Consider the following 26,467-nt stretch of genomic DNA (forward strand, 5'->3'; position numbering starts at 1 on the left):
CTTTTCCATACACCGAGGTGGAACATTAGGGTAAAATAACAGGACTCGATAAACACTCACCGCATTGATTGAACTTTTCCTTTAGCTTCTGCCAATTTAAATCATAAGGAAGCTGAAAAATAACACGGTCTTGTAGTTATTATTTGAGCAAAAATTAAGATGTAAAGTTTTGGTAGTAGCCAAATGGTTACCTACATTTCTTGCAAAGATCTGACAGCCTCGAAAACCACTTGCACGGTCTCTTAATCCACTTCCCATTGTTCCTGCATTCACACTTCCAAATCCACGATCCATATTCCTTTCAATTCCTGCTCCCATTCCAGGTCCCATTCGATCAAGACTGGACCCCATTCGATCCATACCCATCGCCATGCCTCCAGCCATGCCAGTCATAGCAGCCATTCCAGCACCTATGATATTCAGATTAAGAAAATACCTTCAGTAGCACATTTCAAACTTACAAAGATGGGATATCAAGTTCTTACTCACAACCTTTGGTGCAGATAAAATTCTTGCTGCAAATTACAAGTCTATGGGTGCAACCCACACTTCATGCTCAAGTATGATCTTGTGCAGGAAGGAACTGCAGATGCTGGTTTAAACTGTAGACACAAAAAGCTGGAGTAACTCAGCGGGTCAGGCAGCATCTCTGGAGAGAAAGAATCGGTGACGTTTCATGTCAAGACCCTTCAGACTGAAAGGCACAGGAAAGGTAAAAGAGAGATATATCTACGATGATGTAGATAGATAAAGAACAATGAATGAAAGATATACAAAAAAGTAATGATAAAGGAAACAGGCCATTGTTATCTATGTTGGGTGAAAACGAGAAGTTGGTGCGAATTGGGTGGGGAGAAGTTATTTGAAGTTAAAGAAATCAATATTCATACCATTGGGCGTGAAATATGAGATGCTGTTCCTCCAATCTGCATCTAGCCTCACTGACAATGAAGGAGACCAAAGACAGAAAGGTCAGTGTGGGAATGGGAAGGAGAATTAAAGAGTTTAGCAACCGGGAAATCAGGTAGGTTCAGGCAGACTGAGTGAAAGTGTTCAGCGAAACGAGTAGTCTATGTTTGGTCTCGCCGATGTATAACAGTCCACATCTTGAACAACGGATACAGTAGATGAGACTGGAGGAGGTGCAAGTGAACCTCTGCCTAACCTGAAAGAAGTGTTGGGGTCCCTGGACAGAGACGAGGGAGGAGGTACAGGGACAGGTGTCGCATCTCCTGCAGTTGCAAGGGAAGGTACCTGGGGAGGGGGTGGTTTAGGTGGGGACGAGTTAACCAGGGAGTTGAGGAGGGAACGGTCTCCGCGGAAGACTGAAAGGGATGGAGATGGGATGCTGTGTCTAGTGGTGGGATCTTGTTGGAGGTGGCAAAAATGTCGGAGGATTATGAGTTGTATGCGGCGGCTGATGGGTGAAAGGTAAGGACTGGGGGTCTCTGTCTCGACTCGGGGGAGCAAGACGGAGCACCGAAGAGACACGAGTGAGGGCCTCATCTATGATGGGAGGGGATGATCTTGACTGATGCTTCAAAGCAGTAGAGTGCTGCCTTTCAGCTTCTGCCTAGGAGTGGGGAAGGGAGGGAATGAGAAAGCTTTTGAAATACTGTAAGAGGGAGTTCAACAATAGAAGTCCATTTACTCCAACAGTGCTCTGGCATTTTCAATGCTGCAGTGTAAGTCACTTCTGCACCATTGTCAGTGGCAATATTATATTTACCCACATTGCTTTAACAGAACTGAAATATGCTGCAAAATAGTTACAACTTATCAGCCCAGCATGAAAATTCATTACAGCCTACATTCACATTCAGGTTTACTCACCACATAGAGGTAAGATTTCTATGCAAGATATTTCAAACATTAAGAACACATTTTATAGTAGAAAGTCCACTGTGCAGTGAACTCTAGCAACATCCCAAACATCCCAATATTTTTGTCTCCATCCACGTGAAAGCACACCACTGCACCCCTCCCCATGAAAACAAAACTCCATAGGAAACACAGCTGACACTTCGTGGATACTTATCCTGGAATTTAAGATACGAGCACCAAAGTTTTTTAACATCTGAACTGGAAAGTAGTTAAACCTACCTAATGCAGAAGCCATTGGGCCCATACCAGTGTTCCCCATTCCGCCACCCATGGGTCCGCCGAGATTTCCACCCATTCCACCTCCTAAACAAAAGGAAGAGAAAAACAATTGACAATATACAACCCATTTGAACAGCAAAATGTTACATAGCTCAGAATTCACTTGAACAGGTTTAGGACCAAGCAAAACAAAGATTGTTAATACAATGTTTAATATGAAATCTTAAAGCTAAAAAGTGTAGGGCAGCACAATGGCGCAGAGTTGCTGCCTTACAGTGCCAGAGACTCAGGGTCGATCCTGATTACAGGTACTGTCTGTGCAGAGGTTGTACGTTCTCCCCATGACTGCATGGGTTTTCTACGGTTTCCCCCCATATTCCTATACATGGACATATTCTAAAGGCGTGCAGGTTTGTATGTTAATTGTTTTCTAAATTGTATGTAAATTGTTTCCAGTGTGTCGGATAGAACTAGGTACAGGTGTTGGTCAGTGTGGACTCAGAGGGCTGAAGGGCCTGTTTCCACGCTGAGTTTCTAAACCTAAACTAAAGAAAAACAAGAGTATTTCAGCCAAAAGCCTTTGAGCTAAACAATATCCTCTAAATATGCTATAACTGAATGCTGCCAAATTGTGCTAAATATCTCCCCGATGGGAAACTTCCATCAACCATTTCATTTATATCAGCAGATGGTATGGGCAAAACATTTCACTCCAGAGGTGACCAGTGTCATCAATATAGTGCACAGCTTCTACAATCAGAGCGCACAGAGGGAAGTAGGAGGGAAATAAATACTGCGGCACGGTAGCGCAGCGGTAGTTGCTGCTTTACAGCGAATGCAGCGCCGGAGACTCAGGTTCGATCCTGACTACGGGTGCTGCACTGTAAGGAGTTTGTACGTTCTCCCCGTGACCTGCGTGGGTTTTCTCCGAGATCTTCGGTTTCCTCCCACACTCCAAAGACGTACAGGTATGTAGGTTAATTGGCTGGGTAAATGTAAAAAAAAAAAAAAAAATTGTCCCTAGTGGGTGTAGGATAGTGTTAAATGTACGGGGATCGCTGGGCGGCACGGACTTGGTGGGCCGAAAAGGCCTGTTTCCGGCTGTATATATGATATGATATGATATGATAAATATAATCTGATTGTCGGTTTTTTACAAGAGGCTTGAAAACAAATACATTTTAAACAACCAGCTCTATCCATTTTTATTTTAAAGACAGAAGAATTCAGCATGGAGGATTGTTGATGCTAGCAAATGGAAACATTACAATGTTCAGCTTAGGCGTAACTGTGTTTATTTTGCAGCAAAATTATCCAAATTCTGCTGTGAGAAAGGAATAGTATACAGGTCATTTTGAAATGGCTGTGTTGTGTATTATGATCATTGGTTCCTATCAGAATGAGCATTAAACCAAAATGTCAGCATCCAGATTACTTGCATGACCACGCTCCCCATATAAAAGCATCTAATCACAATTCATTGCAAGTTTTTTAATTTTATTTTTTGGAATGTGACCATTTACTAGAAAATGAGAAGGCTTTTCGTAAAATTGAGGAATAGGAACTTGAGTAAAATTATTGATGTATAAGATTTATGTCCATAGAATAAGGAAAACCCACTATTATGCTCAAAATATATACTGTAAATGTTTAGTGTAGCTTCTTTATAGTTTTTCTCCTGTTGCTGCACAGGCCACTCACACAAGCATTATAAGCAAATAAGCCAATTGTAAAAGTATGGAGACACAAGGAATTGCCCATGCTGGCATCTGGAGCAAAACAAAGTGCTGAAAGAACTCAGTAGGTCCGGCAGCATCTGTGAAGTAAACGGACAGCCGACATTTCAGTGCGAAGAAGAGTCCAGCCCGAAAACTTGTTTGTCCATTCCCTCCGCAGATGCTGGGACTCGCTGAGTTCCACCAGCACTGTGTTTTGTTTAAAAATATGCAATTAGGTCAGAATACAAGAAAATACGAGTCAGTCAGAGAGTGATACGGTGTGGAAACAGGCCCATCGGCACAACTTGTCCACACCGGCCTACATGTCCCAGCTACACTAGTCCCACCTGCCTGCGTATGGTCCATCTCCCTCCAAACCTGTTCTATCCGTTGTCACTCAGTAGCTCATGCTTGCCCCACCATTCAATGTAATCAGGCTGATCTGCCCATGCACTCATTCCTTTTGTTCCCATAGTGCTCAATTTCCTGATCTTCCAAAATTTCATATCATGTAATTTTAAAAACCTCAATTGATCTTGCCTTCACAACCAGGAAAGATCTTCAGAAATTCACTACCCTGAGATGAAGTTCCTACACATTGCCACTTTCATTTCACTGCACATCTTGCATGTGTATGTGACAAATAAAATAAAGTAGATTTGACTTGACTTCTCAGTTTTAATTGACCGCTCCTTACTCTTGTAATTATGGCCTCTCATCTGAGATTCCACCAACAGAAACATCTCTGTCCTAAGAAGACTGTCGGATCTAGTGTGCTTCTATATTACCCCTCATTCTTCTACACAAATAATACTTTTTTTTTTTTAAAGCTGCTTATGATAGAACAACACTCCCATCCCAGGAATTAACCCACTAAATGTATTTTAGATTGCCCCCAAATCCAGTGCATCCTTTCCTAGATACTTTTGCCACACTTCTGGTGTGGTCTCACCAGTACCCTCGACAATTGATGCACAGTACTGCAGGGGTGGCTTCATAATTTTGTACCCTGTACAACTGATGAGCAGCACTCCAGGTGTGGCTTCATAATTTTGTACCCTGTACAACTGATGAGCAGCACTCCAGGTGTGGCCTCAACTGCACCCTGTACAATTGATGCACAGATCTCCAAATGTGGCCACAACTGCACACGGATCCATTGATGGAGTGCTCCAGATGTGGCCTCACCAAACTGTACCCCGCACAATACTTACTCATTTCTAAACTCCAACCCTCATAAGATTTTGTGCCATTTGCCACTTGTGGACAAGAACGACTCAAAAAGGCTGGAAAGTTTCAAAAATTTTGAACGTGATGCTCAAGCTAGATCTTCATAAAGTTGTTTTTACTTGCGATCCAGCACTACATTTAGTTCAGTTTATTATTGTCACGAGTACCAAGGTACAGTGAAAAGCTTTGATTTGCATGCCACCCAGTCAACAAAAGGTCTGTACAATAATATAATCAAGCCATCCATTGTGCACAGATAAAGGATTAAGGGTAAGTGCAAATTCTAAACATTGAAGTCCGATTAAAGATAGTTCAAAGGTGAAGAATTTTTATTTCCTCACTCCTATTTCACAAAATGAGAATGTGACAAAATTATATTTTAAGTACACACTTCAGGCTCTTTCCAAGTTGCTGGAACTCTTAGTACTGTGATAATTAAATTAGGTGTGAGCACAGAACTTCTTGCAAGACTCGTGTCACATGACTGGTTTTTCTTCCTCTTACCCATTGAACCAAATGAATCCCCAAAACCACGGTTTATACCCAGATCACTTCTTCCAAATTCTCGATCAAAACTACCACCCATAGCAGTGGACGCCATTCCAGCACGATACATTTCTGGAACAAAAGTAGAAAGACAACATTGCAGATTGGCAAAGCACAGTGGATTCAAAATAAAAACAAATAATTTGAAAGTTACAGGTTTGTATCTATATTTAAATTTGATTCACAGAACACTTGCAGTCAGAATACAAGATAAATTGTTGAGCCAAAGAGACATCTAGTTTCTCCTGCTTTTCAAAATTATTCTCATTCAATCATCTCGGTTAGCAATGAGTTAATCGGTACAATGCAGCATAAACCAGCCCACTTTTTTTTAAATTTGCCAAACAGTCCTTAACCTCCCCATTGATGACCCACTTTCCACTCTCAAGCTCTCCTCTTCCATTTGGAAACCCCTTTCCAGTCTCATGTTCTCTCTCGTCCTTTTCATTTCTAGCTGTCACATAACATCCAACATCCAAGGACGTACACGCCACTGGAGATAAATGGGTCTATTGTGGATAGGGTGAGCAGTTTCAAATACTTGGGAGTCCGCATCGCAGAGGATCTGACGTGGGCAACGCACATTGCCGCACTGGTGGGTAAGGCTAAGCAGCGCCTTTACCACCTTAGGCAACTGAGGAAATTCAGAGTGTCGCTGAGGATCCTTCATTGCTTCTACTCTGGGGCTGTAGAGAGCATCCTGTCCGGCAACATTACAGTCTGGTTTGGGAACAGCTCTGCCCAGGACAGGATGGCCCTGCAGAGAGTAGTGCGTTCGGCAGAACGCACCATGGGAACTACACTCGTCCCCCTGCAGGACCTATACATCAGGAGGTGCAGTTCCAGAGCAAGCAAGATCATGAGGGACCCCTGCCACCCCAGTAACGGACTGTTCCAGATGCTACGGTCAGGCAAACGCCTCCGCTGTCACGCTGTGAAAACGGAGAGGATGAGACGGAGCTTCTTCCCACAGGCCATCAGGACTGTCAACTTTGATAACCCCAGAGACTAAATTTTTGTCGACACTTTTTGTGCTATGTTTAGTAACTTATTAACTTTATTTATATGCTGTAACTGTAATTCTTTTTGTGCACAACCCGCAGGCATTGCCACTTTCATTTCACTGCACATCGAGTATGTGTATGTGACAAATAAATTTGACTTGACAAGCGCCTCTGAATCCTGATCCATTTCTTGCTCAAAAATCAAATCAAGAGCACTAAACCCCATGCATTCACTTCCTTTAATTCCTGCCCCAGAAAAAGAAATTAGATCACCGAGGAGCCTGGTAACGTGACCAAGTTTGATATTCGTTAAATTCAGAAGATAAAGTGATTAATCATAGCATTTCTGAATGTATCGCAACAGGAAAAGGATCCATACCTCCCATACCGCTTCCCATTCCAGCCGCACCACTGCCCATTCCGCCAACAGCACTCATGTTGCTGCCCATTCCTCCCATGTTCCCCATTCCTGCGGCCATATTTCCTCTGAAGTCGTCAATTGAACCCATACCTTTAATACAAATTAAAAGTCAAATTAATCAAATACCATAAAGCTTCAAAGCACTCACAAAAAGATAATTACCTGCCATTCGACCCATGTTGCCCATGCTTCCCATGGGTCCACCACCGTAACCTCCTACATTGTTCATCACGTCCATTCCACCACTGAAACCAGTGGGACCACCCATTCCTTTGGACAGAAAAAAATAGACTTGTAATGAAAGAAAACAAATATTAAACATTTTGTATTCTATGAAAACAAAACTTACCTCCGCCCATTCTGTTTGTTCCCCCATAGGCAGTTCCATCCATTCCACTTCCTAAGACAAATACAAGGGAAGCTGTATAGATAGTCATGCCAACTAAGGTTCAAGGTCAATTTATTGTCACAGGTACCAATTAAGGTACAGTGAAATTTGAGTTACCATACAGCCATACCAAGTGAAAAGCAACAAGACACAACCACATAAACGTTAACATAAACATCCATCACAGTGGATTCCACATTCCTCAGTGATTGAAGGCAATAAAATTCAAACTTCTTCCTCTTGTTCACTCGCGGTCGTGAGAGTCAAACCATCCGCAATTGGGAAGATCAAAGCCTCCGCAGCCGATGATCGAAGCCCCCGTCAGGGTGATCGAAACTTCCACGGTTGAAATTCTCTCCGCGGCATGAAGCTCCTGGGTCGGCCTCTTCTTACCAGAGACCGCGGGCTTCATGATGTTAAAAGTCCACAGGCCCCGCGGACAAAATACGAGGTGTATATTACATCCCTGGAATGGCCAGGAACACGTCTCGACAAAAAGTTTAGATCCGCCTAATTAGTCCCAGGCGTGGAAATAAGACGGGCACGAAATCAGCCCGCTGAAAAACTACAGAGACGGATCTGTAGTTGAAATGTTTTTTGGTTTGCATGGTTGATGGTTTCATTTTTTGCAATTAATAGTTAATTATTAAATCCACGGCAAAGGGGTTGCAAGCTCCGCGATGTTAAAGTCCCGCAGACTCCTGCGGCTTGGAGCGACGGGTCAGTCTCCAGAAAAAGCCGGCAACTCCGTAATGTGAGGCCGCAGTGGAGACGGAGATAAGATACGGGGGGGGGGGGGGGGGGGGGGGAAATTGCATCTCCATCGAGGTAAGAGATTGAAAAATAGTTTCCCTCAAACCCCCCCCCCCCCCCACACAAAACAAACCAAGGAACACTAAAACATACTTTTTAACACAGACTAAAAATAACAAAACGGAAGGACAGACTGTTGGCAAGGCAGCCACTGCAGGTGGCGCCACCCAGTGTTACCGCATCTAAGCTGGTTCCATTTTCCTGCATTTGACCCATATCCCTCTAAACCTAACCTATCCATGTACCTCTCCAAATGTCTTTTAAGTGTTATTGCACCCGCATTAACCACTTTCTCTAGCAGCTCATTCCATAGTAATTAAATAACCAACGGTCAATATTTTAATTTAAATGTTATTTTTGTTTCTACCTCAAACGCAAGAACCAGACTCATACCTCCAGATGCCATGGCGCCCATTGCACTGTTCATTTTTATTTGATTCACAGCAATCGGCTGGCCACTAAGTCCAAGTCCCCTTCCAATACCACTGAGTCCACCTGAATCCAACCAAAACATATGTGAAACCACTAATCAGAGGCATTAGGCAAAGCAGCAAATTTCATTATAACTGTACTATTCTGGCACACATCCAAACTGACGTGCTTCATGTCTTGTATTAGACTTACGAGGCAATTGAGGAATGTTGTCCGCAGAACGATAGTCATCATGTGGAACTGATCTGTCATCCTTTATGAAAAGGGGAAAACATTGATGAGGATATGTAAACCAAGTTTTTCACTCTTAGAAACTGAGTAGCAAGCAACAAGATAGAATCTTACCATTTTCACATGCATTGGTCTGTCAAACAAAAGCTGTCCATTAAACATAGCTATGAATAAGTTAAGGAAACTAACAGGAATAAACAGAGCTCCTAATCTGCACCTAAGATTTTCTATCCATTTCTGATACACATAAATAAAAAGAGGAATACGCCTATTACAAAAAAAAAAGCTGCAGGCTAAAACAATGTAATATTGCAGAAGTACCAATGTAAGCATCTATACCATGCCCATTAAAACTATTATTTTTCATATTTTGGATTTGTAACGTTAATAATGCAATTATACATGCACAAAACCTTAGATCCACAACCAATAAAATAAACATTAAACACAATTTTTAACAAAGCTAAAGTTGGTACACAGGGCAGGTCACATTTGTCCGCATTTGGGCCATTGCCGTCTAAACCCTTCCTATCCATCTATCTGTTCAAATGTCTTTTTAAATAAATCGTAATTGTACCTGCTTCTCGAGCTTCCTCTGGCAGTTCATACAGATACAGACTACCCCAGAGAAAAGGCTGCCCCTTGTGGACAAATCAGAGCTTAGGCACTTAGTACCGCCAGTGAAGCACTGCCACAGAATGCCCCAGGGTCCACATGCATCTCATGTGCTTAAACACCAATGACAATTAAAATGGTACTTCAAATTCCAACAGTTTAAAATCTTCATAAAACACGGGTAAACCACATTCCCAAGCTCCAACCATAAGGAAAAGGATACAAATAGCTTGAACGGCTTCAAGTGGCTGTTCGAATATCACGGTCCCTATTCCACGGCTATTGCCATCTTTGTCTTCTTTGATATCTGCACGTTTTACCGTCCCAGCCATGGCAAATACTTCTTTCAGTTTCTTCCAACCCACTTTAAAATCAAGCTAAATAGAAACAGAATAGTTCAGAGTGCAACTGACTTTCCAATGTTTCTCCTTTTAATCCTCCAAGAAATGAAACACTTACATTAGCAACAAATACAGTTGGCAATAATCGGCCAGCCTGCAGCGCGGTGAGGACTTCGGCAGGTATGTTTGGATTGTTCATAAGATTAAGTGGCAAATTAACAAATGATGAACTGGTATCTGACCCAGGTCCACCAGGGTATGAACCACCTCCTCCACGCTGCACCGCCCTGCGAGCATAGTCTCCTTCAGCATCCTACACAAAATAAAAGCAACATTTTAAAAGTTAATACTAATGCATAGTCTAACAAAAAGTATACCAGCTCATAAGTTTCACCCCTGCTGCAAACGAACACTTTGTGGTTAACTTACTACGGTAATTTTGTGGTGCTTAAATACGAGCATCTCTCGCAATTACAAAACAAAGTGAAAATGCTGAACAGTTATTAGCACGATGCATTTCTAAGCAAAGGCTGTATTGATGGGAATGACAAAATGATAAATTCTTGAAACTTTTACGAATCGGATTGCTCGTCGGGCAGAAAATACAAGATCTTGAAAGCTGCACCACTAAACTCAGGAACAGCTTCTTCCCCTCTGTTATCAGGCTTCTAAACAGCCCTTCCATCAACCAGGGGACTGCCCGATTCATCTCTGCCCCATTGTGGACGCTGGACTTTGTCTCTGGAACCGATGTGTTATAATGCAGTGAGTTATATTCCGTATTCAGTATCCTCCCCTTTGATCTACCTATTGCACATGGCGATTGTGGCTTGATTACATGGCGATTGTAGCTCGAGTTTGGCTTGATTATATTTATGTATAGTGTTATCTGAATTGATTGGACAGCAAAACAAAGCTGTTACTGCACTTCTATGCATGTGACAATAATAAAGCATACCATTTTAATTCTGTAATGGGTACAGCACAACAGAAATAACCAGCCTATCAGTCTTCCCTGAGTGGAGGCCTGAGCTTTTTGCTGTGGAAATGACATTTGGGTATGGTTTGCTTAGTGTGCACACTGGAAATGTACAGATCCCAACACATTGAAAATCAAGGTTTTAAAGGGTTTTATCCCCCCCAGAGCAATACATGAATGTTAAATTTGGTTCTTTATCAAATATGATTTAATAAGTGTGGAAAAAAATAACAATGATGCAATAATTTCAGGTGAGGCAGAGGCACTGGAGAAAAGAGATGTAAGCGCCTTCCATAATGTTTGGGACAAAGACCCATCATTTATTTATTTGCCTCTGTACTCCACAATTTGAGATTTGTAATAGAAAACAAAATCACGTGGTTAAAGTGCATATTGTCAGATTTTAATAAAGGCCATTTTTACATTTTGGTTTCACCATGTAGAAATTACAGCTGTGTTTATACATAGTCCCCTCATTTCAGGGCACCATAATGTTCGGAACACATGGCTTCACAGGTGTTTGTAATTGCTCAGGTGTGTTTAATTGCCTCTTTAATGCAGGTATAAGAGGGCTCTCAGCACCAATTGCAGTGCGCACATTGCCGCACTGGTGGGTAAGGCAAAACAGCGCCTTTACCACCTTAGACAGCTGAGGAAATTCAGAGTGTCTCTGAGGATCCTTCATTGCTTCTACTCTGGGGCTGTAGAGAGCATCCTGTCCGGCAACATTACAGTCTGGTTTGGGAACAGCTCTGCCCAGGACAGGATGGCCCTGCAGAGAGTAGTGCGTTCGGCAGACGCACCATGGGAACTACACTCGTCCCCCTGCAGGACCTATACATCAGGAGGTGCAGATCCAGAGCAAGGAAGATTATGAGGGACCCCTGCCACCCCAGTAACGGACTGTTCCAGATGCTACGGTCAGGCAAACGCCTCTGCTGTCACGCTGGGAAAACGGAGAGGATGAGACGGAGTTTCTTCCCACAGGCCATCAGGACTGTCAACTTTTATAACTCCAGAGACTAAATTTTTGTCTACACTATAGTAACTTATTAACTTTATTTATATGCTGTAACTGTAATTCTTTTTTGTGCACAATCCGCAGGCATTGCCACTTTCATTTCACTGCACATCGTGTATGTGTATGTGACAATTAAACTTGACTTGAAGTCTTTCCATCACCTTTGGAAACTTTTATTGCTGTTTATCAATACGAGGACCAAAGTTGTGCCAATGAAAGTCAAATAAGCCACTATGAGACTGAGAAACAAGAATAAAACCGTTAGAGACATCAGCCAAACTTTGGGCATACCAAAATCAACAGTTTGGAACATCATTAAGAAGAAAGAGACCATTGGTGAGCTTACTAATCGCAAAGGGACTGGCAGGCCAAGAAAGACCTCCACAGCAGATGACAGAAGAATTTGTAAACACCTGTCCGACAGATCAGAAACACTCTTCAGGAGTCAGGTGTGGATTTGACAATGACCGCTGTTCGCAGAAGACTTCATGAACAGAAATACAGAGGCTACACTGCAAGATGCAAACCACTGGTTAGCTGCAAAAATAGGATGGCCAGGTTACAAGATTTGCCAAGAAGTACTTAAAAGACCAACTACAGTTCTGGAAAAAAGGTCTTGTGGACAGATGAAACGAAGATGAACTAATATCAGAGTGATGGTAAGAGCAAAGTATGGAGTAGAGAAGGAACTGCCCAAAATCCAAAGCATACCACCTCATCTGTGAAACACGGTGGTGGGGTGTTATGGCCTGGGCATGTATGGCTGCTGAAGGTATTGGCTCACTTATCTTCATTGATGATACAACTGCTGATGATAGTAGCATAATGAATTCTGAAGTGTAGACACGTCCGATCTGCTCAAGTTCAAACAAATGCCTCAAAACTCATTGGCCAGCAGTTCATTCTACAACAAGACAATGATCCCAAACATACTGCTAAAGCAACGCTAAGCTAAAGCAGAGTTTTTCAAAGCTAAAAAATGGTCAATTCTTGAGTGGCCAAGTCAATCACCCGATCTGAACCCAATTGAGCTTGCCTTTTATATGCTGAAGAAAAAACTGAAGGGTATTAGCCCCCAAAACCAGCATAAGCTAAAGATGGCTGCAATACAGGCCTAGCAGAGCATCACCAGAGAAGATACCCAGCAACTGGTGATGTCCATGCATCACAGACTTCAAGCACACATTGCATGCAAAGGATATGCAACAAAATACTAAACATGACTTTCATTTACATGACTTTGCTGTGTCCCAAACATTATGGTGCCCTGAAATGGGGGACTATGAGTGAACATTGCTGTAATTTCTATATGGTGAAACCAAAATGTATAAAAATGGGCTTTATTAAAATCTGACAATGTCAACTTTAACCACATGTGATTTGTTTCTATTACAAATCTTAAATTTTGGAGTACAGCAGCAAATAAATAAATGATGGGTCTTTGTCCCAAACATTATGGAGGGCACGGTAACTCAGCATGCAGGACATGCAGCATCTATGGAAAATATGGATAGTGACGTTTTGGGTTGGGTCCCATCTTCATTCTGAATATGGGGTCTAAACAGGAGTCCCGACCCGAAACGTCACTATCCATGTTTTCCCATAGACACAAAAAGCTGGATCTACACCGGCAGTTCCTTGTATCTACATTTAAAGAGTGAGAAGCAGAGGAGGGTAAATTAGTGAGCAAGTTCAAAGTCAAATTGTGCAAGAATTTACAAAAGTGGAACAAATCCTTGTTGCTTGAACTTTGTACATTCCAACTCACAGGTTGTGCAATTGTGTGCCATGACTGTCTGCATCACAAGGACTACACTTCAAACCCATTTCAGTTTATTTTTCTCATTGTTATTGAAATTGTTTTTGCCATGTTTTTTTACTGAAGTTCGTGCAAGTTTATAAAATTCGCATGGCAGCCAAATTTCTAATTAGAAACCAAAGTTCAATTTAAAATGTTGTGTTTTCCTACACACTTGTTACAAAATAATGAAAGTGCTGGCAGAAACTGTTGTCCCCCCCCCCCAACTAAAAAACAAATACAAGTCCCTCTTTCAACATTTCATTTTACTGTTGAAAACCATTGGCAAAAAGAGTTAGTTAGTTCATGTGTAGAATTTGGTTATTTTACACAGAGGCCTGGCCTTCAATGGGTGGCTTTCACAGTCAAACACATCAATTTTACAAATTCAATTTATACACGTATTTATTGCAAATGGACACAGTTAAATAAATTCTTCAACGTCTAACACAGACCAGATTCTACCTGCAATAAATGTATCCTTCCATTGCTTTCCCCTCACTTCTTTCCCAACTTTCCTCTAAATGCATCATGTTCTTCATCTCAATGACACTGAATTTTGAGATTTTATTAACAGATTATCAACATTTATTCTAGCATGTGCATTCATAATTGTTAGAATCTCCACTAAGCCATGCTCCAATTTTCAGAAGAAACACCTCTGTTCAGATTTTCCCCCAGTCACACTCTGCTCTGGCAGAAACAAAATAGTTATGCAAACAACTTTAAAAATAACCAGAATGCTTAACAAATTGTTTAAAAAACTGAACATGTCTGATTCTTATTCCAATATTTTACCTCAAACAAAGACAATCACATAGTCCCCTTCAGTTATTCTTTAAAGGACATGTGATAAGCAGAACATGTCATCTTAAAGTTCTTTCTGCAGAGTGTGTTCCTGATTTACAATATGATAATAAATGAATGCTGACGGCACGGTGGCGCAGCGGTAGAGTTGCTGCCTTACAGCGAATGCAGCGCCGGAGATTCAGGTTCGATCCTGACTTCGGGCGCCGTCTGTACGGAGTTTGTACGTTCTCCCCGTGACCTGCGTGGGTTTTCTCCGAGATCTTTGGTTTCCTCCCACACTCCAAAGACGTACAGGTATGTAGGTTAATTGGCTGGGCAAATGTAAAAAATTGTCCCTAGTGGGTGTAGGATAGTGTTAGTGTGCGGGGATCGCTGGGCGGCGCGGACCCGGTGGGCCGAAGGTCCTGTTTCTGCGCTGTATCTCTAAATCTAAATCTACAAAACCGAGAAATGTTGAATTCAAATATAATGCTTGAAATTGCTCTTAAAAGAACAACAGCCCTGGCCACATCCCCATTTTTAACCACATTAAACTTGATAACATCAAAACCTCTGCTCCCCATGGCCTGTTCATCTACCACCTTTGCCCTCATTGAATAAAGTTGGCTGCCAGATAAGCAATCACAATTTTAATACTTTGGTTCTTGGTTTCAATTCCTTCCCAATCTTTCACCTTCAAGATGACCAGTCTCCTTCAGCACTGCAACTCTCCACAATCTGCTCGGCTCCAATTCCAACCTTCCATGAATTTAAATGCTGTACCACTGGTGGCCACGTTTTCAGATGCAAAAGCTCCAAGTCATTGAAATGACTCCATATCATTCTATCTTTCCTTCCTCAAACCTAACTTTATTCAACACCCTCAAGTATTTCATGTGCCTGTGAAGTACCTTTGCTTTGCACGGTTAAGGATGCTGCATAAATACAAGATACAGCAAACAAAAACTACTCACCTCCTTTATGGTGAGCGGTCTTCCACCTAGATCATACTTGTTCATAACATCCAATGCCTTTGTGACTAAATCTTCTGCTTTGAATTCCACAACACTGTAGAGTTTAATCAGAAAATATTAAAAAGGGAGGAAGAGACTTTTCATTGCCAAATTAAACCTCTAAAGAGAATCAAATCATGCATTATCATAATCTGTTCATCAGGAATCAAACATTGCAATGCACTGTTTAGCCTGCATCATCCCTATCTTCAATGAGCCATTTGCTACACGTCCAGTTTACACAAAGGATTTGACCGCAGTTACATAACTCTATCTGGGGTTAAGTTAGATTTATTAATATTATACAAGCCATATTCTGAACAATGGATGTAAATGCACCTCTCGCAGGTTTATTCCAAATGTTGATGGATTATAAGTGTATGATGACTAGGATGCAAGAGCATAAATCAGCAAAATCAGTTGTATTCGTTACAGGATGCAGAGTTGTCCAATGTAAAATGTTTTTGTATGTTGCAGCTCAGTCAAGAGATTAACTTAATATAGAAGGCCAGACTTCCATAATGCACTGAAGAGTCTCGACCCGAAACGTCACCTATTCCTTCTCTCCAGAGATGCTGCCTGTCCTGCTGAATTACTCCAGCATTTTGTGTCTATCTTTCCATAATACGAGCCGCATGCATCCACATTTTGTTTTAACACTCAGGTCCATCATATTGAAAAGCAGCCTCAAGGAAACTCTTAACTCACCCACACCACCCATTGGCCACAGAAAAATCTGTAGCTAATTTTAATGAGTCAAACTCTGAACTTTATCTAACACTCACCAGCCTTTGTCCTTCCCCAACCTCTTTCTGATGCCCCCCCCCCCCCGCCCCTACTCCATCAATCTGAAGAAGGATCCCAACCCGAAACATCGTCTGTCCATTCCCTCCACAGCTGCTGCCTGACCCACTAAGTTCCTGCAGAACAAAATTCCAGCATCAGAAGTTTCTTGCATTCCCGTCGATTTTCTACAGCACCGTTGACAAATCTATGTCATTCCAATCCGAGGTGGTGGCATATCCACCCGTTAAAAGACAAGCTAAAAACAATTATCAAAACCTTGAAACATGGTAACTAGAATCCAGTGAAAGGCTTTGGTGGTCAAACCGAACATTCTTAAGTATGATGGACCCTTGGTCGGAAACAATTCTCTCCCTCTACCAGGAAACAAACTAAATTATACATCACGGCAGCATAACGACTGAACAGTAAGTTACTTACCCGCAACCCTTGGATCAGGTGACAAGTAAGGCAAAAGTTGGATGGGGGAGAGAAAAAGAGATATTTTAGCACATAAGATTACAACATGCTCCACATTGCTTTATTTTCAATCTTACTACATATAGGAAAAGGGATTCACAAAAGTAATATTTTCACATTAGAGGGTCTTGCTGCAACTACCTCCTGTATTTTATGGTTAATTTTCTGTAAATGCAATGCATTACAACTTGTTTACAGTAACACCAGTCCAATCAATTAAACATGGAAATATCCACTGAATCCTCCAGATTATACCACTCAACACAAACAAAGTCCAGCATTAAGCCAAGTTGGCAATAAATACAAGGGCATCCTTGCTAACAAAAACACCTTTAAAAATTGAGCTACCTGTGCTAAACAGCAAGTAAAAAATAAAACTGCTGAGGACCTTATGAACCCCCAAGCAGATTTTTTCCCACTTACCCTTGACTTTCCTTCAGCATCCTTAAAGAGTTCCACGTATATAACATCACCAACTACATGAGATATACAGAGGGGAAATACCAAAAACAATGCATTTAAAAGACCACACACTTACTTCACTGTTGCCGCATAAACAACACTACAGAGGAACAACCCATTATTCACCAACAATCAACACCAGACCAGCACACCTCCTAATAAGTACAATGCATAACAATTTAAAAAATGAAAATCAACATTTGCCCCAAAGATTTTTCACCTGCATCATCCGAATCAAATTCAAACAACATTTTCTATCGAATAGCAGCAAATTAAACAGATTTGGCCTGTAATGATATGGTTGGTGAACAAATAACAAACATTGTTACGACCATTTAATAAACAATCCGACATTGCTAAAGTAGGTTACATTTCCTGACAATGCCAACTTTGTGGCAGTCAAAATACACTGTTTTAAGGTGACAAAGCTTACAACCCTCAATGTGTTAAGTCACAAATACAGAAACACAATGCTGCAATTAAAATGCTAATTGCACAACACACAAAAGCAATAATTCAGCCATATCATGGCATAAAATCCAAATCCAAGACATTGAGCTTCACAGTTAAACTGTGTGTCACCTTACAACAGATGCAGAAATCAAGGTTACAGACATTGTTCTCAGCACAAATTCAGTATAAGCTCCAGTTATTGGCTCTGTAATACAGGTGTTAAAAAGAAAAACTTGGAACCGAAGTCTAACTTGATCAAAAAAGTTGAGGAAGTAAAACAACTTCCAGTTTTCCCCTATGACATGAAGACAAGCATCAGTCATTTTCTACATTTTCTCTTCCAGTTACAATTTCCTTACACCATAAAAAGCCTAGAAAGCCATTTGCACAATAAGGAAATTTCACATTCACCATATTTAGAAGTTACAATGATCAACCATCAATTATAGGACTTCAATAATCAATCCAGGCCTGAACTAACCCCCAAATTATACAATTGGCAGCTATACAAAACAAATCCTTATTTGGAAGGCCTTTTTGCTGATGCTTGGTCTCAGGATTTCTTACACAGCTCTGCTAATTAGTCTCAGATTGCTCTTGGTCATACAACCACGCAAAATAAGTTTGTACTGTATATATTGAAGAGTTGAAAACATTCTCATTCATAATTAAGTTATTTAAAAATTTATCATTGAACAGAACAATTCTTGTGTACAGCAAGCCATTAGGTCTTTTTATAACATTAGATCACCTACCGTACACATATTGACAAATACACAGCTCAACACAACAAAAAATTAAAACTGTTATTCTGTAAGGGAAAATATCAGGAACACTGTCCATTAAGAGCTTTATGCCATGCTTTCATAAGGTGCTTAGCCAATGCCTGTACACATTTTATTAACGCGTTTTTGTAGGTTGGGGCATAAATACAAATATTGGGATGTTGTGTTGCAACTTTAGAAAATGCTGGATAGACTGCACTTGGTAGTATTGTCGCTATACAACAGGAAAAATACAGCTATGCTGGAAAGACTGCAGAATATGTTGCCCGGTTTGGGGGGACTTAGAGAACAGATTGTGTAAACCAAGTTTGTTTTCCCTGAAATGATGGAGGTTGAGCAGTGACCTGAAGGCAAAGGGCCATCATAATGCAGGTGAATATAGTTCGGCAAAATAAGTTGGCATAGCTGCTGACAAAAAGGATGAATGAAAATAAGTTTGCAAGGGATACCATAGTCAATAAAAAAATGCTTTGCTATGACGTTATGGAAAAAGGGCTACCAGGAGTAAAATGGATCCCAACGACAGTATTGCGAATGAAAAAAAACAGACATTTTTTTTCAGGATTATTTGCAGTGCACTTGGGGAAAAAAATATGTTTCAGGGACAGAAATTAAAAGGAAATAAGCAAGCTACTAACAAATAACAGCATTAAAGGGATGGAAAATCCCAGGATTAGATGGTTTCTATATGGGGATTTTAAAGGAAGTTAACCAAACATTGAATGAGCCTTAACTGTAATCTCAGTTTTCTTGATATGGGGATACAAAAGTTAGACATGCTAATAAAATCCTTTCAAATTTGGAAAAATATGAAAAGGAATTACATGAATAGCAGCCAGTTTTGTTATTTTGATTAGTACTTTGCTACTCTCCTTTCTCGAAGTCAGTCAGCTGTTGCTGATGGAACCAAACGTGAACCTATTAAATTGAGTACGTTTCACAGGCAGAAGATAGGAAAGAGCAGATACTAACCAAGCTGATGAAATGGAATCTCAACATTTTCCTTTGACAAAAAAATCAGCTACTGTAAACTATGAAAGTTGAAATAATAAATCACTGAGATTGGAGAGCACCAGTTCTCCGGATGCTCCGGTTTCTGCTTACATTCCAAAGGGTTGTAGGTTAATTGGCTTCTGCAAATTGTTCCTGGTGTGTCGGATAGAACAAGTGTAAGGGTGATAACTGCTCGGTGCGGGCTCTATGGGCTGAACAGCCCGTTTCCACACTGCATCTCTAAACTAAAGATCTTCCGCTCCCAAGATCTCCAGCCACCTGCCATCAGACCATTACATTTCAACAAGGGTGGCATCAGAAGTGGTCAGCACGGAGAACACCGGTTCCAGTCGATTGGCATGGCATTCTGCACTGTAGAGGATGTTCAGTGCAAACACAGACTCAGCATGCAGACTTTCCAGCCGGAGAGCTGGGAATTTGCAGGTTTGTGCTGCCCTAACAATTCCATGACATGTACCCATGGACATTATAAATGTTCAGCAAGTCATCAACTGTGGCTAACAACTGTAAGCACCAGAACAGGCCATTCAGCCTTTTGTGCTAATTGGTTACAATGGGATTATGACTGATCTAGCATTCCTCAGTCCACTTTCCTAATAACCCTTTAATTCCTTCACTCATTGGAAATATTTCCATTAAATTGCTTTAGACACGACTGTTAAAATGTAGTTAGAAACAAGGGCCCCAAACCAAAACAGTCTGAAGGAGGATCCCAGCCCAAAAGATCACCTATCTATGTTCTCCAGAGATGCTGCCTGACCCACTGAGTTACTCCAATCAGCTCTTTGTGCCTTTTTAAAATAAAATATAATATTTTCTATATAGTTAAAAGCAGAAAATCTAAGAAAACAAAGATTAAAATGTCATGGCTTGTTAGAGAAAAATTGCCTCCAAACCATTGCCCTTTAAACAGAGGAGAGGAACACAAAGGGAAATTGTGCCAAAGTAACAAAGGTCTGAGAGTAGTTTTGAGGATAACTTTGGAATACAAGTCTCCAAACCAATCTACCTCATTGCGGCCATTGCACTTTAATCTGCACTTTCTCTGTAACCATATATTCTCCAGTTTATTTTCTTGTTTGCACTACCTGATGTACTCATTATGGTATGTTTTGCCTGGATAGCAAGCAAAACAAAGTTTTCCACTTTATCTTTGTATAATGCAAAATAACAAACCAATACTAATCCTGGAGGGAGTACAAATGGTAGGCCAGAATTATACCCGAGTTACAAGAGTTCAATTGCACGAACTAGGGTAGTATTCCATAGAATTTACAAAATGAAGTGATCATAACGAAGTTTCCAAAATATTATGGGGAACATGCAGGAGCATGTGAAAAAGAGAGAAAACTTAATTGAGAGATTAACTCCATACAAAAGTCACCTGACAGGGTGGAAGAGGGTGCAATTACTGCATTATACACAAACTGCTGGATTAATCACATGCTCTTTACTATTATCGATGTCTTTCCTTTCAGTTACGGTGTATCTAATGAAATTGGTTGCAGGCTAGTTTATCATAATGGTAACTGCACTTTTAAGCTTGGCTGTGAAGCATTTGGGAAAAGTGATGCGGTGCAGCAGTCGGGTATTACCTAATTTCCTTCTCATGAACACTTTTTCATTTTGTGGCATGAATGGACAAAGTTGTCATATTCTACCACTTTACATACATCCCATGTTATGGAGATTATAAATAAGTGTCAATTACCAAGAGTGAATCAATATCTCATTCAATCCATTGGATACATTAACCAATTAAGTAATAATGATTTTAGTCATTTTACTTCAACTTCATTTTCCTTTAAGATTCAAATCCAAATTACATAATTATTTCTTGAGAGCATATTGAGCAAGAGCCCAAATTTTAGAAATAAACAATCTGAAAAATTATAATATCCCAAGAGTCAAAATATCGTAGGTTTCAGCATGCTGATTGTCCCGAGACTGTTTCTTTTTTGGGAGAGGGAAAAAGAATTCAGTCTCTGAGTCATTTTCTTGATCAAAAAATATCCAGCCCGATCCAAAGTTTAATCAACAGGAATGGGATAATGGTGATTACTGCTCCTGAAAAGAAGTTGGGGGACATCCTTTTGCTAATCCTACTTTTCCATACAGATTTTGATGCAATCTATACGCTAACTTTTTTTTTAAAACACCAATTGTCTTTTGTAAAGATCACAACATGAAATGGAACTGGAAGCCTTGGACATAACTTCAAATGCATTGAACACAGATTTCCAGAATAGTTTACATAAAAAGCTATCTCAACAATCGATTTTAATGAGAAAAGCTCCAACGTTGGTTTTTCAATCCCAGAGGTACAGTTAATGCTACAAATGCCTTATGTTGTAGTCTCCCAGGACACAGGTGGGTGGAATAGTTTTTTGAAATTTGTTTGGGTGCAAGTGTAGTTATCGAAATAGCAGCGACAAATCTGTGGTGGGACTATAACAATACAATTAATAAAAGCTTCAAAGTATTTCTGCTTGTGCAGTACAGGATATTAGAACAACTAAAGCACATGAAGCATGCATATGGAGCTCTTAAAACGGCTTCTCTCATTTCTTCCCAGAATAGAACAACAATTTTTATTTTATGCACGGTTGATCTTATCCTTGCAAATTAAGTACAATAAAATATTTTACTTGTTTCGAGGCCAAAGATCAGTTTCATGATACGTACAGTTGTCTCAGATATTGCCATTCTATGGTCTAATTCCCATATGGTTTCACTGCGTTTATATCGTGTATTTAGAATGTTACTTTAATTTTAACCATGCTGGCTTTTTTGGTGTTGTTTTCAATTACTACCCCATCGGTAAAATGAAAAAAGCTAAACCCCACAGTTCGAGAAGTTGTTAACATCTGGAAAGCATGATTATTCTCCTGAGAAACTGCTCCCATTAAGTTACCTTTCTCTCGCATCAGGTCTTTAATGACTTGCCACTTTGTATCATACGGGATGTTGCTAATGAAAACTCGGTTACGGTTATAAGCCTTCTTGTCACCATTTGTCGTCTTGTCTTTTGAATATGGATGAAATCTGTTGGACCTATGCACTGTGGATTTGTCCTTCAAACTTGACGTTTCATCTTTGGAAGGCTCATTTTCTTCACTATAGTTAAAATAAATATATATTGTCACACAAAATACTCAAGTGTTCTCAAAAGGCACACCTGTCCAAACAACCAAAACAACGTCATAAAGGTTTAAATAGGAATTAATGAAGGAAACAACATTTTACAAAGTTAAACTTTGTTCAAAAATGTTCAATACATGAATGGATTTTCCCACATGGCTTATTTATACGTGTACCTACTACCAGTGAACAATGATTAAATTATCCGTATCCTTAAACCAACAAAAGGGCCAAGAAGCCATCCACAGGCTTGCTATTTCTCCTTGCTATTTGACCTGTTGAGTGTTTGAAACAATTTATGTTTAAATTAAATTTTGCCTTGCAACCAATTTTCCATTTCTTCCCTTTCCCCCGCCATGTGCCTTGGGTTGTACACACCTGCCTATCATCTTCCTTGCCCCAAGAGAGGGTCACATTAGTCTGAACAATTTAGACTTCTTCCCTCAGAATCAAGAGTTAACAGGAACTGTACAATGTGTTTATTATGAGAAATAAGTATCTTGCGCACATCTAACTAGAATGTAATACCAGTTGGCAATGTACCCTTCCCAACAGGTGTGCTATGTATCCAGCAGTAAAAAGAATCCAAGAGATTGAGCAGTGCAAGACCTTCATTGTGAATGGCAGGGCCATAGGGAATGTTGTAGAGCAGAGGGATCATAGAGTACATAGTTCCCTGAAAATTGTGTCAAAAGTAGATAGTGGTTAAGAAAGCTTTCGAAACATGGGTAAATGCAGTCTTGTATCCAGAGTAGGGGAATCAAGAACCGGAGATCATTGCTTTAAAGGTGAGAGTGGAAAGTTTTAATACGAACCCAAAGGGCAACTTTCCAACTTAGAATTGTGAGTATAAGGAATAAACTGCCAGAGGAGGGAGTTGAGGAACATACTATCACAACATTTAAAAGATATTTGGACAGGTGTATGGATAGAAAAGGTTTAGAGGGACATTGGCTGAATGCAAACAAGCAGAGATGGGGCATCTTGGTCAGCAAGGCCAAGTTGGGCTGACGGGCCTGTATCAGTGTCCCCATGAGATACTGACTGTGCAACAGAAAGGGTGGTCACACTGTTACAATATACAGAGCATTTAAGGATTAGTTTAATGATAGTGTGGAAACAGGCCATTCAGCCCACCGAGTAAGCACCGACCAGCGATCCCCACACATTGCAAGCAGTTCTTGAATAATTAGTAAAAACCAAGCAACCGGGCGGCACAGCGGTAGAGTTGCTGCCTTACAGCGAATGCAGCGCCGGAGGCTCAGTTTCAATCCTGACTACAGGCTCCGTCTGTACGGAGTTTGTACGTTCTCCCCATGACCTGCGTGGGTTTTCTCCGAGATCTTCGGTTTCCTCCCACACTCCAAAGACGTACAGGTATGTAGGTTATTTGGCTGGGCAAATGTTTTTTAAAAAATTGTTCCTAGTGTGTGTAGGAGTGTTGATGTGTGGGGATCGCTGGGAGGCGCGGACCCGGTGGGCTGTATCTCTAAATCTAAAACCTAAACAACCAAAATAATGCCATTGATAGAAGCTCCAATCATAGAAAAAGTTAACCCTGCAAAAAAGTTGTTGAACATATCAGAAAATTGCAAACTTTTGTAAAGAGCTAAAATGCAAATACAAAAAGGGTAAATCAGATTAAAATCTTCATACATAAAAGTTATGAAAAAAGTTGTAAGAAAAGCAACAACTAAAAATAGTATTCAGTTTCGATAATTTAATGTTAGTGCACAGGAACTGCTCAGTTTTTGTTAATGACAGTGTTTTAATTTGCTTATTTCCAATCCCCTTTTGAATTAATAACTTAATTTTCAAAAATAGTTATGGACTATCAAAAATAATTCCAGAAGAGAATTTCAAATTCTAACCCATTGTAGAACAAAAAAGAGTAAATGTGGATAAATGCAAATGTACTCAAGTTAATTCAACGTACCCTCGCAGTTTAAAAATGTTTACAATAAGGAAACAGAATCAAAATGAACTCAAATACAAAGGAAAAAATTAACATAAACCAACAACACGCATAAAGTCACAGATGGGAAAGTGTTTTCCTACAATTACGATTGATTTAATTACAAAAACGTTATCCAGTACACGTGGACAACTTTGTCATCTATTTAGACACAAAATAACTGCGATTTGTTTAAGCGTCCGACATAAATCTAATAACATACCGATAAAATAATGATAACAAAGATTTTAAAATAAGCATTTGGATCCTGGCTGAGGGATGTGTGATCCCGTTTAGCGTCCCGTAATTAACCAACGACACGTTTAGGAGCCTAAATCCAAGTTTCAGAGCCCACTTTCACACAAACACTTCACTCCCAAGAAAATAAATAAAATTTCAAAATGATAGATAGAATTAAATACCCAGTTTGCAGCGTTTTTACGCTGCGGAGGGAAGGGGAGAAAGGGAACCGGCCCGGGAGAGGGGGCTCGGCAACAGGGCCCAGGTTGGAGCCTGAACCACAGGCCGCGCTCTTTACTTCATCCCCCCCCGCCCGATATAACCGCGGCCTGCAACGCCTGCTGAGCACCGGGCATTACGTTTTGTCGGGCTCCTGCTTCTCCGCGGGCTCGGGGCCGTCTCTGGTCTCGGGCTCCTGCTGCGGCGGCGGCGGCTCCTCCAGCATCACCTTCACAACCTCCTCCTCCATCGCTGTCTGAGCGGAGCCGCGGTCCGACAAACCTTCCCCCTCCCCCTGCACGTGACCACGGCTCCCCCACGTGGCCATGGTGAAGCACGTGACTGAGGCGAGGGGTGGGGGGCACGTGATCCGCTGACGGCCACTCCGCCGGTGCTCACCTGTACCACGTGGGGCCTCCCCACAGCCCTGCTGCCACATTGTTCCCCCCCCCCCACCTCACACCTTTGACCAGCTTGCTGGCACCAGCCCATGGCTGCACTAAAACATTGCAACAAAACAGCACATAAGCCTAGCTGAAAACAGGACAGTGTAGGAAGGAACTGCAGATGCTGGTTTACGCCGAAGATGGACACAAAATGCTGAAGTAACTCAGCGGGACAGGCAGCATCTCTGGTGAGAAGGAATAGGTGACTTTTTACTTCACACATTCCTCTCCAAAGATGCTGCCTGTCCCCGCTAAGTTACTCCAGGATATTGTGTCTACGGTGAAAACACGACAAAACCGCCAGCTTAATGTTCCAGGGTACAGATGCTACAGGATTAAATGATTCAATTATTCAATACTTTATTGTCCCATATTCCTAGGTACAGTGAAATGCTTTGTTCTGCAAACAACCCAGTAAAATCAAACAGAATCTGAAGGACGGTCTCGACCTGAAATGTAACCCATTCCTTCTCTCCAGCCTGTCCCGCTGAGTTACTCCAGCTTTTTGTGTCTATCTGGTTTAAACCAGCATTTGCAGTTCCTTCTTACAAAAATCATACAGACCTCACCTGGGCTGTTACACAAGAGTCACCATGCTTCTGGCACCAACAAAGTTACAAAAAGGAGGAATAGAGGAGGGGGGGAAATGGGTGAGGGTGTTACTTTATTGATTAAGGAGAATGTCACAGTAGTAGTCCAAGATGACAATATTGATGGTTCATCCAGTGCCACTCTATGGGTGGAGCTGGGGAATAAAAAGGGGATGATCACCTTGATGGCAGTGTACTATGGGCCCTCAAATAGTCAATGGGAAATAGATGATCAAATATGGTGTGAGATTACAGGCAGCTGCAAGACTAATAAGGTTGAAAAAAATAACTGCAGATGCTGGTACAAATCGATTTATTCACAAAATGCTGGAGTAACTCAGCAGGTCAGGCAGCATCTCGGGAGAGAAGGAATGGGTGACGTTTCGGGTTGAGACACTTGTCAAGGTAGGGGAAGAGTGGTCTCGACCCGAAACATCACCTATTCCTTTTCTCCAGAC

At 41.0% G+C, this 26,467-nt stretch overlaps 1 protein-coding gene across 1 annotated transcript in view; it reads right to left on the reverse strand.

The window, feature by feature from the left end:
* myef2 (myelin expression factor 2) overlaps positions 1–25,272 on the reverse strand; it is a 27,047-nt gene extending 1,775 nt beyond the window's left edge. Inside the window, exons 1-17 of the mRNA XM_078427527.1 lie at positions 25,114–25,272; positions 22,334–22,536; positions 17,129–17,181; positions 16,667–16,674; positions 15,404–15,497; positions 9,961–10,155; positions 9,725–9,878; positions 9,001–9,050; positions 8,848–8,908; positions 8,617–8,718; positions 7,372–7,422; positions 7,185–7,292; positions 6,981–7,112; positions 5,556–5,669; positions 2,104–2,187; positions 196–410; positions 61–112 (exon numbers count right to left, since the gene is read on the reverse strand). Coding sequence (XP_078283653.1) covers positions 61–112; positions 196–410; positions 2,104–2,187; positions 5,556–5,669; positions 6,981–7,112; positions 7,185–7,292; positions 7,372–7,422; positions 8,617–8,718; positions 8,848–8,908; positions 9,001–9,050; positions 9,725–9,878; positions 9,961–10,155; positions 15,404–15,497; positions 16,667–16,674; positions 17,129–17,181; positions 22,334–22,536; positions 25,114–25,223 — 1,786 coding nt within the window. The 5' untranslated portion in view covers positions 25,224–25,272. The remainder of the gene's footprint in view (positions 1–60; positions 113–195; positions 411–2,103; positions 2,188–5,555; positions 5,670–6,980; positions 7,113–7,184; positions 7,293–7,371; positions 7,423–8,616; positions 8,719–8,847; positions 8,909–9,000; positions 9,051–9,724; positions 9,879–9,960; positions 10,156–15,403; positions 15,498–16,666; positions 16,675–17,128; positions 17,182–22,333; positions 22,537–25,113) is intronic.
* Between the last annotated feature and the right edge of the window lie 1,195 nt (positions 25,273–26,467).

Source organism: Rhinoraja longicauda, chromosome 33 (genome assembly GCF_053455715.1).
Source record: "Rhinoraja longicauda isolate Sanriku21f chromosome 33, sRhiLon1.1, whole genome shotgun sequence".
NCBI classification, from domain to species: domain Eukaryota; kingdom Metazoa; phylum Chordata; class Chondrichthyes; order Rajiformes; family Arhynchobatidae; genus Rhinoraja; species Rhinoraja longicauda.